This window comes from Gymnoscopelus microlampas (assembly GCF_963454915.1).
Source record: "Gymnoscopelus microlampas genome assembly, chromosome: 8".
Lineage (NCBI taxonomy): Eukaryota > Metazoa > Chordata > Actinopteri > Myctophiformes > Myctophidae > Gymnoscopelus > Gymnoscopelus microlampas.
In genome coordinates, this window is record NC_139945.1 from 43551610 (window position 1) to 43562819 (window position 11210).

At 42.9% G+C, this 11210-nt stretch overlaps 1 protein-coding gene across 1 annotated transcript; it reads right to left on the reverse strand.

The window, feature by feature from the left end:
• Positions 1–1085: 1085 nt before the first annotated feature.
• rrp8 (ribosomal RNA processing 8) lies at positions 1086–4853 on the reverse strand. The gene is made up of 8 exons (XM_084064310.1): positions 4642–4853; positions 3907–4030; positions 3543–3813; positions 2318–3305; positions 2083–2212; positions 1889–1995; positions 1703–1799; positions 1086–1598 (listed from the first exon to the last, which is right to left on the reverse strand). The coding sequence occupies exons 2-8, from the start codon at positions 4015–4017 to the stop codon at positions 1485–1487; spliced, it is 1818 nt and encodes a 605-aa protein (XP_083920436.1). The 5' UTR covers positions 4018–4030; positions 4642–4853; the 3' UTR covers positions 1086–1484.
• Between the last annotated feature and the right edge of the window lie 6357 nt (positions 4854–11210).

Here is an 11210-nt window from a genome sequence, read left to right on the forward strand (position 1 = left end):
GTATAATATAACGCTATACATACACAAATGAGGTAAAAAGCTATGGTCATAATGACAGTGATAAATCTGCTATATTTCAGTTGATAAAGTAACCAAACAACATATGGAACCGTTATCTAACTCATAACCAAAAAAGTACCAGATCAGAATGTGAATCTTCACTGATAATCTCATCTCTGTCACACCAGCACTGAGTTCTGGTAAAGTGTAACATGGCCTACTATGGTGCCTAATCCTGCGGATTATACCATTGTCAATTTACTTTATGTGGATTATGCGGTCGACACACGCTGACACTTTGCACCTTCATCCCATGTATAATGTGCTGACTTTATTTTTTTCTCGCACCTCCATAGCATATCAACTGGGGACCCCCCAAAATAATCATATTTGACCTGGGGACCCCTAAAATAATCATATTTGACCTGGGGACCCCTCAAAATAATCATATTTGATCTGGGTACCCCTCAAAATAATCATATTTGAGTTGAGGCACTACATTTTGTTTGACTGTTCCACAAATAAATATTGTGAAAATATGCCTGGCAACTATTCTCAAATTCTTTTCCACTTTCTTATATTATTTGACAATTTGGCCAATGTTTGACCAGTTTTGATAGCAGGCCTATAGTTTGTTGATTACTTTTGGTGCAGCAATTTTTTCATTTCTTTACTTTTTTTTTAGGTATGAAAAAGGTCTTAAAAGTCCTTAAATTGTCACTTCACCGTCAGCTGGTGACCCCGGTCCTGACCCACAGGTTGAGAACCACTGACATAGCCTTCAGTATACAGTACTGCTGCTATGCTCACGCACCTGTCTTACATCAGGTACTTACCGCACCAGCTATACGAGTAAATATGTAGATCATTTGTTTTCTTTGATTGATCTCTTCCCCCTTCTTCAGTTTCTTTTATGGAACAAAAAACGATGGAGCATGCACAAAAACGAATTTCACCCAACCCAATGGACAAACTCTACCTCGCTGAAATACATCTTTCGAAAGAAACCATTGACAAAACTATGACACTGTGCAAAAACAGTATGAAATGCAAACAAAACCTTAACACAATGTCCAAGGTAACCCATTACTCGCTTTTAATTATTCACATGCATTAATGGATGAATTGTTAATGCATTAACACGTTACAATATTTTTTGCCATATGATCAATTATCAAGAGACAGCAGATAATTCCATATAAATGTGTATTATAAATAAATACAAATTCAATAGTTTCAAATTATGTATTCATATTACTGAAATATGAGTAGAAAAGTACCCACATAAAGCATGTCATACATGGATCACTAATAAATCACTTCTGTTTAAATCTGCACATAGAAAGCAGAATCTAGGCACTGGGGAAAATGGGTGATCAGTACTGATTTGACAATACTATATTTATAGAAAACGCTTCCAACTGGTACTTTTGTAAAACATTAACAAATGACATCATTTGCTAATTTGCTTTCTTTTTCATTTGTCATCTTTTCTTATAGACACATGGCTTCAACTCCAATCTTGACTTCTTTATATTTGCTGGAGCATCTCCTGTCTTCACCAATTCAAAAGTGTAGAAGTGGGTGTTCTCTGTATCCTAAAGACAATTAAAATAGATTAAGAAACAACAAAAATACAACCACAGACAATACAATTACCATTGCATGCAATGAGTGTTTGGTGTCCTGTATCTCTACTTGCCTTCGACACCAACTTGAAACCAAAACTTGCCAATGCATTCAAGAAACTTCTCACATTGTCAAATCTGCTTGCCACCTCCGCTATTTTGAGGATACCCCTACAACAATTGTACAGAAGAGTTATTCAGATGTACAGTAGATGCACAGAAACTAAATGGTATTGTTACAATAGCCAAACATATTTTACCCCTTCACCAAGACACGATTGGCTTCTGCTAAAAAATCACACAGGTTGGTTCCCATGAGAGAAAGGCAGAACACAGCAATGTCCACAGTGTTGTCTCCAAGAGGGACCTGTACAGGGAGAGAGAGTATATTTTATTTTAATAACAGAGACAGTGTGCAGTACTAGTCATTAAATACATCGGTCAACATACTCACTTTGGCCATGTCGCAGACAGTTACAAGATCACAAATGGGCGCCAAGTCAAAGCTATGCACTTTGTTCTTCACACTGAGTGCAATCTTACAGTCACCACAACCAAAGTCTGCAACCACCTGAGAGGGAGGCCTGAGAAAACATCACATGTATAAGCAAATACGGGACTAGAATATGGAATCTGAAACATTGTACCAAAATAGTTATTAGACATATGCTGCAATATCTACGTCTCACTTTTGCCGAATGAAGGAGATGATATCATCCACAGGATTTGATGGCCATCTCTGGACTTGGTTAGTGAAGCCCCGGTGGTAGACCCCAAATGCCTCAGGGTCCTGTTTGAACATGCGCTTCGCTTCACCGCTAGACGTTGTATACAGAACCTCATTAAGGTAACGGAAACGAGCTGCTTCCAAACGCTGCTCCATCCGGGCTCTGAGGGATGTAGAGTGGTCTACCTGAGCCTCCTTGACGTCTTCCTTTGCATGCGTCTCCTCTTTCTCATCCTTCTGTTCTGCAGGATTGTCTTCTTTGTCTGGTCCATGGCCCTGGAGCAGTCTCCGTAGCTTCTGTCTTTTGAGGACCTGCTCTTTGCTCAACTCCAGTTTCATTCTTTTGCTGGGCTGTTCATCACCTTCATCTGCTTCATGTTTCAATTGCACCGAGGATTTCTTTGCATCAATTTCTTGTTTCAACTTTTCCACTGAAATCATGACCTGCTCATCTTCTCTGGGTGTTTTTGTGGAAGGCAAGGCCTTTTCTATAGTTTTCCTTTTTTGTGGTTTGTGTTCCGTTTTCTTTTGTTGGGCTGCTTCATGTTTCGAGTCTTGCACCGAGGATTTCTTTGCATCAATTCCTTTTTTCAACTTGGGTGTTTTTGTGGCAGTCAAGGCCTTTTCTATAGTTTTCTTTTTTTGTGGTTTGTGTGCTGTTTTCTTTTGTTGGGCTGGTGTTTCAGAAAATGTTTTCTCATTGCTGTTGCTAGCCGAGTTCACTTTTTGTTGTTCCTCTGGGTTGTGTTGCCCTGGAATGGCTACTTTAATTGATTCTTGTTCAGGGTTATTCGAGCTGTATTTATTTTTATTCTTCTTTTTGTTCTTCATCTTGTTTTTCCAATGCTTTCTGCTTAGTTTATCTGTGTTCTGTCCTTCCATTTTGACAGCTGATTCCATTTCTTCAATTTTGCCTATAACTTCATCTGTGTTCTTGGCCTCTGAAGACACTGGAAGACAAAATACACATTAATTCAGACTTTCGATATTTCTTAAACATTTTGGCTGAAGTTCTCTCATCATTTATGTTGCCATTTTCTGCCTTTTTGTTTGCTTTTTGTTTGTTTGTTTCATTCTCTTGGCTTGTGAAGAGACCATCTCTGTGTCATTATCATCACTGCTCTTATAAAAGGGACATCTTTCTAGATAAAATCAGCTTATTTCTAGGTAACTTTTTAATTACTCACCAGATTTGTTGTCCTTTTTTGACTTTTTTGAAACCTTTTTCTCCTTCTCACCATCCAAATCTAAGCCATTAGTTCCTCCCTCTTCACCTGACAGATCAGGTTTTTTTCGTATTCTGCGTCTTTTCTTCTTTTTCTGAGAAGGTAATGACACAGTTTCTCCCTCACTGTCACTGCCATCCTGAGGGGCATCACTTCTCCAGTCTGGTACCGATCCCAGTGCTTGGAGGGTCCGTATCAGGATCTTTCTATGGCTCTTCTTACCTCCCCTAGACTGTTCAGAGGAGAATCAGATTGAATACTCCAAATAACAAGCATTTAATTGGTAAATATCAACATATTACTTAACATGATTATTCAATTATACCTTAATATTTGTGATGTTATCAGACTCAGACTTCTGAGTGATGCTGAGAACAGCATTACTCAGGGCTTGAGCACCTGGTTCATCGTTCCACTCTTCATCCTCAAGAAACATATTTCCCCAGTACCTGAATGAATAAGTAAATGTACAGTAATGCGTTAATGTAGATAACTGTATTATAGTATCTGATTGATTGATTGATTGATGTACTTTATTTAGTAAGACATGAGAACAACAGTACATGGAAGTACAAATTCACAATACAAGGTCTACTAAACTGGAAGACTCATAAAAGCACTGAGCTTGTTTCAAATGAGTTCCCCATGCACACAAATCATGATGACATATAAGAGACAGACAGATATACACAACTACTATAGAATGTCATACAATCAGTTTACAGGTTACTGGTATGAAGAGTGAGAAATATGTGAGAAAGTGAGAAAGTGAGAAATATGATAGCCAGTGGTGTAAAGTAACTAAGTACATTTACTCAAGTATTGTACTTAAGTAGAGTTTTGATGTGTTTTTACTTTACTGGAGCATTTCCAGTTTTCAGTACTTTTACTTCTACTCCACTACATCTCAGGGGAAAATATTGTACTTTTTACTCCACAATAATTTGAAATATTTTGTTACTCGATACTTTGCAGATTTTGACTATTATTACAAAACCTACATGAACCACTTCAGCCCTAAATACGTTTCGGCCATTTAGCAATGAAAGACAGAACATACCTGACTCGCCAACCTGAGGAACGCTAACTCCACAGCACGGCTAACGCTAGTTATTACAGCTATCCAAAACGACTTGACTTTACGGACCATTCAGCTTTAGATATTTATTAGCAGTGTTGGTACATGGATGTTTCCAGTCGTGAATGTTTAGCTAGATCAAGTTGAAACATTCATTTTTTGCTCAAGCCACGTTGGTCCACTTCACAGGGATCACAACAGCTGTGTTCCGTCAGCAACGATAAGGTGGCAACAATAAGACTTCCGGTGGACGATCTCTTCAGAATAAGAGTACCCTCTAGAGCAAAAAGGAGCCATTGAAAAACGGTTAATTTGCACATTAAAACTATAAATTCAGCATTTAAACGACATATTATGTTTCTATACAACACATATTATGTTTCTGTGTAACAAAAAGGGATTTAAAACATTAATAATTTATATAAATGGATAAATGCTGTTCAAAGGAGTGCATAGCCTATACAAATTGGACACTGCACAGGAGACGGCTCCGCGAGGCAACACTTTGGACATAGGCACGCGTTCAGGGAGACCTCCTCTACAATACCACACTCTCCGCTAAGCGGGAGAGGTGTAAAAAAAAGTGTGGCGGACAATCCAGTGAGGTCAGAGGTCAGAAAAGTGCCACTTTTAGACAATAGTGGGCGCTGCACAGGAGACGGCTCCGCGAGGCAACACTTTGGACATACGCACGCGTTCAGGGAGACCTCCTCTACAATACCGCACTCTCGGATAAGCCCGAGAGGTGTAAAAAAAAGTGTGGCGGACCGTCCAGTGAGGTCAGAGGTCAGAAAAGTGCCACTTTTAGACAATAGTGGGCGCTGCACAGGAGACGGCTCCGCGAGGCAACACTTTGGACATAGGCACGCGTTCAGGGAGACCTCCTCTACAATACCACACTGTCCGCTAAGCGGGAGAGGTGTAAAAAAAAGTGTGGCGGACCGTCCAGTGAGGTCAGAGGTCAGAAAAGTGGCAAAAAGTGCCGCTTTCAGACAATAGTGGGCGCTGCACAGGAGACGGCTCCGCGAGGCAACACTTTGGACATACGCACGCGTTCAGGGAGACCTCCTCTACAATACCACACTGTCCGCTAAGCGGGAGAGGTGTAAAAAAAAGTGTGGCGGGCCGTCCAGTGAGGTCAGAGGTCAGAAAAGTGCCACTTTTAGACAATAGTGGGCGCTGCACAGGAGACGGCTCCGCGAGGCAACACTTTGGACACACGCACGCGTTCAGGGAGACCTCCTCTACAATACCACACTCTCCGCTAAGCGGGAGAGGTGTAAAAAAAAGTGTGGCGGACCGTCCAGTGAGGTCAGAGGTCAGAAAAGTGGCAAAAAGTGCCGCTTTCAGACAATAGTGGGCGCTGCACAGGAGACGGCTCCGCGAGGCAACACTTTGAACATACGCACGCGTTCAGGGAGACCTCCTCTACAATACCACACTCTCGGATAAGCCCGAGAGGTGTAAAAAAAAGTGTGGCGGACCGTCCAGTGAGGTCAGAGGTCAGAAAAGTGGCAAAAAGTGCCGCTTTCAGACAATAGTGGGCGCTGCACAGGAGACGGCTCCGCGAGGCAACACTTTGGACATACGCACGCGTTCAGGGAGACCTCCTCTACAATACCACACTGTCCGCTAAGCGGGAGAGGTGTAAAAAAAAGTGTGGCGGGCCGTCCAGTGAGGTCAGAGGTCAGAAAAGTGCCACTTTTAGACAATAGTGGGCGCTGCACAGGAGACGGCTCCGCGAGGCAACACTTTGGACACACGCACGCGTTCAGGGAGACCTCCTCTACAATACCACACTCTCCGCTAAGCGGGAGAGGTGTAAAAAAAAGTGTGGCGGACCGTCCAGTGAGGTCAGAGGTCAGAAAAGTGGCAAAAAGTGCCGCTTTCAGACAATAGTGGGCGCTGCACAGGAGACGGCTCCGCGAGGCAACACTTTGAACATACGCACGCGTTCAGGGAGACCTCCTCTACAATACCACACTCTCGGATAAGCCCGAGAGGTGTAAAAAAAAGTGTGGCGGACCGTCCAGTGAGGTCAGAGGTCAGAAAAGTGGCAAAAAGTGCCGCTTTCAGACAATAGTGGGCGCTGCACAGGAGACGGCTCCGCGAGGCAACACTTTGAACATACGCACGCGTTCAGGGAGACCTCCTCTACAATACCACACTCTCCGCTAAGCGGGAGAGGTGTATAAAAAAGTGTGGCGGGCCGTCCAGTGAGGTCAGAGGTCAGAAAAGTGCCGCTTTCAGACAATAGTGGGCTCAATCATTTGTCATGTAGGCTCTGTGGCCAAAGCCGGACACCTCTGGGCACATTTGCTTTATGACAATGTTGTAATTAAAGCAGATGATACAAATATAAAGATCCTCCAACCAGCAAATGCATTGCAAGTGGCAAAACCACATGGGTACATTTATTTCTATGTGAAATGTAATGATGCACCACTTAATGCTGGCATCACAATAGAGGACAATTTGGAAGATATTGGCCATGATGTGGATGTGTTTTTTTGCAATGAAAGACCAAATCACAATATGTGTGAAGCCATACCATTACCAATACTAACATTTCTAAAACAGACATCTGCTTTCCAAAAATGTCACACACGGCTAGCAGCAGCAGCAGCAGCAGCAGCGCAGTCCCCAGCATTGTTTAAAAAAGCGCTTGAGAAACTCAATGTTGCCAACACTCAGGTGGTGTCATTAGTGTCTCGGCAATTTTCTATGACAGACGTGTACCACATATTAAACAGCTTTGTGGATGACACACTTGGGGCTCCTTTCCTTGGAAATGACCTGCTTTGCCTGAAAAATCTTGGTCACTATTTGTACTCAATGTGGTGACCAGGCCGTACCATGTAGAAAGAACATGTCACAACTCATAGTGCAGCCACTTGAAGTGTCACAAAAAGGCATCTTGGACACAGTTGCAAAAATATGTTCTGCTCAACTTTCCACAATTTTTAACATTCACAATTATAAAGAATATAAATAATGAAAGAAAATAAACTTTTAAGTGCATACTTTTAGTGGCATGTCTATTACATCATGTGTACCTACCAGCTTAATATCAATCAGGCAATGGATGTGGAGCCATTTCAAAATGTGTGACATTTTCAAAGAGAACTCTGGAACTAATCTGAACAAGAATCAAGAGGGATTTATTTGTCACTTACTCAATAAAGGTACAAGCAATGTACCCTTTTCTACAAAGTTGAGACCTGTTTCTACAAAGACTGTGCTAACACAACCAAACAAAATATGTCAGTAACAAGTAACAATACTGATGTAATGAAGTAAAAATAAAATTATAGATAACAGAAATAAAATTAAAGTACAGATGGAATGGCCGGTATGATAAACCTTGTGCGTATGTCACAAGTGCCACGGCAAATAGCTGTCTCGTGTCCAGCGTCCAATTTGTAAAGGCTATGCACTGAAAATGGCCCTTTTCTGACCCCTGACCTCACTGGACGGTCCGCCACACTTTTTTTTACACCTCTCGGGCTTATCCGAGAGTGTGGCGTTGTAGGGGAGGTGTCCCTGAACGCGTGCGTATGTTCAAAGTGTTGCCTCGCGGAGCCGTCTCCTGTGCAGCGCCCACTATTGTCTGAAAGCGGCAGTTTTTGCCACTTTTCTGACCTCTGACCTCACTGGACGGTCCGCCACACTTTTTTTTACACCTCTCGGGCTTATCCGAGAGTGTGGTATTGTAGAGGAGATCTCCCTGAACGCGTGCGTATGTTCAAAGTGTTGCCTCGCGGAGCCGTCTCCTGTGCAGCGCCCACTATTGTCTAAAAGTGGCACTTTTCTGACCTCTGACCTCACTGGACGGTCCGCCACACTTTTTTTTTACACCTCTCCCGCTTAGCGGACAGTGTGGTATTGTAGAGGAGGTCTCCCTGAACGTGTGCGTATGTCCAAAGTGTTGCCTCGCGGAGCCGTCTCCTGTGCAGCGCCCACTATTGTCTGAAAGCGGCACTTTTTGCCACTTTTCTGACCTCTGACCTCACTGGACGGTCCGCCACACTTTTTTTTACACCTCTCGGGCTTATCCGAGAGTGTGGCGTTGTAGGGGAGGTGTCCCTGAACGCGTGCGTATGTTCAAAGTGTTGCCTCGCGGAGCCGTCTCCTGTGCAGCGCCCACTATTGTCTGAAAGCGGCAGTTTTTGCCACTTTTCTGACCTCTGACCTCACTGGACGGTCCGCCACACTTTTTTTTACACCTCTCGGGCTTATCCGAGAGTGTGGTATTGTAGAGGAGATCTCCCTGAACGCGTGCGTATGTTCAAAGTGTTGCCTCGCGGAGCCGTCTCCTGTGCAGCGCCCACTATTGTCTAAAAGTGGCACTTTTCTGACCTCTGACCTCACTGGACGGTCCGCCACACTTTTTTTTACACCTCTCCCGCTTAGCGGACAGTGTGGTATTGTAGAGGAGGTCTCCCTGAACGTGTGCGTATGTCCAAAGTGTTGCCTCGCGGAGCCGTCTCCTGTGCAGCGCCCACTATTGTCTGAAAGCGGCACTTTTTGCCACTTTTCTGACCTCTGACCTCACTGGACGGTCCGCCACACTTTTTTTTACACCTCTCGGGCTTATCCGAGAGTGTGGTATTGTAGAGGAGGTCTCCCTGAACGCGTGCGTATGTTCAAAGTGTTGCCTCGCGGAGCCGTCTCCTGTGCAGCGCCCACTATTGTCTGAAAGTGGCACTTTTCTGACCTCTGACCTCACTGGATTGTCCGCCACACTTTTTTTTACACCTCTCGGGCTTATCCGAGAGTGTGGTATTGTAGAGGAGGTCTCCCTGAACGTGTGTGTATGTCCAAAGTGTTGCCTCGCGGAGCCGTCTCCTGTGCAGCGCCCACTATTGTCTGAAAGCGGCACTTTTTGCCACTTTTCTGACCTCTGACCTCACTGGACGGTCCGCCACACTTTTTTTTACACCTCTCGGGCTTATCCGAGAGTGTGGTATTGTAGAGGAGGTCTCCCTGAACGCGTGCGTATGTCCAAAGTGTTGCCTCGCGGAGCCGTCTCCTGTGCAGAGCCCACTATTGTCTGAAAGTGGCACTTTTCTGACCTCTGACCTCACTGGATTGTCCGCCACACTTTTTTTTACACCTCTCGGGCTTATCCGAGAGTGTGGTATTGTAGAGGAGGTCTCCCTGAACGTGTGTGTATGTCCAAAGTGTTGCCTCGCGGAGCCGTCTCCTCTGCAGCGCCCACTATTGTCTGAAAGCGGCACTTTTTGCCACTTTTCTGACCTCTGACCTCACTGGACGGTCCGCCACACTTTTTTTTACACCTCTCGGGCTTATCCGAGAGTGTGGTATTGTAGAGGAGGTCTCCTGAACGCGTGCGTATGTTCAAAGTGTTGCCTCGCGGAGCAGCGCGTCACTTCGTGCCGTGCTGCGAGCTTGTAGATCTGCTATTTTTTTACATTTTTGAAAAATCTTGAAATTCTTTTTAACTTTTTCATTTGCAACACAAATCTTCTCTTCTGGGGGTCCCTGGCACAAGATATTTTCAAATATAATACAAATAATAATACGATACAATAATATAATACAAATATATATCAATTTGGGGGTCCTTGACATGAAAAAGTTTGAGAACCACTGCTCTAGTTTAAGCCATTTAAAAGACATACATCATAAATGTATTTTTTCAATAAATGTGTGTCTTTAAAAAAAAACCTGGCAATTAGAAGTGTTCTAGTATGCGCCATTTAAAAGACACACATCATAAATGTATTTTTAAAATAGATTTGTGTCTTTTGAAAAACATTAAAATTGTATGATCTTATTTTGAAGGCAACCGGAAACCTTATTGTTGCTAGCTCAAAAACCGGATGTCCTATCGTTGCTGACGGAACGGAGCTGATCACAACAGAACTGAAAGCATGCTTCCGCAGCGCATGTCAATGACGCAGTACCGTGAAGGCTCATGGGATACCGAGTTTATGATTGGGATGTTATGAACTACACTCGGTAGAAATGCAGTGGTGGTAAAAAGTACTATTTTTTATGAAGTAAAAGTATCAATACTGCAATGTAGAAATACAATTTTCCGTAGTTTTACTTTTCTACTCCACTACATCTCAGAGGCAAATATTGTACTTTTACTCCACTATAATTATTTGAAAACAATAGCAACTTCAGCTCATATATTTCGGCCATTTGAAAATAGCAGATCTACAAGCTCACAATGCGCCGCGATGCATGCATTGTGAGCTTGTGGATCGGCTGTTTTCAATTTTTTTTTTGATATTTTATACATTTAAAAACTTGTGGAATGGGACATTCTGCATAATGAGTACTGTCTACTTTTGGTACTTTAAGTACATTTTGATACCAATATTTTTTTACTTTTACTCAAGTACATTTTTAATTGCAGACTTTTACTTGTAACAGAGTAAATAATAAAATAAAAAAGTAAATGATGTGAATACTTTTTCCACCACTGCAAAATAATGTAAAAATGTAGCCTGGGGGAGTGAATACTTTGCAGCTTGCTGTCTGATAGAGGGCGCTAAATATTTTGTACAGTCTGGATC

Excerpts from the sequence above, each read along its gene's own strand:
- rrp8 (XM_084064310.1), bottom strand. The coding sequence starts at position 4,017 with ATGTTTCTTGAGGATGAAGAGTGGAACGATGAACCAGGTGCTCAAGCC. Across the intron at positions 3,814-3,906 it reads ATAACATCACAAATATTAAG|TCTAGGGGAGGTAAGAAGAG; the intron begins GTATAATTGAAT and ends TCCTCTGAACAG. Across the intron at positions 1,800-1,888 it reads AATCGTGTCTTGGTGAAGGG|GGGTATCCTCAAAATAGCGG; the intron begins GTAAAATATGTT and ends CAATTGTTGTAG.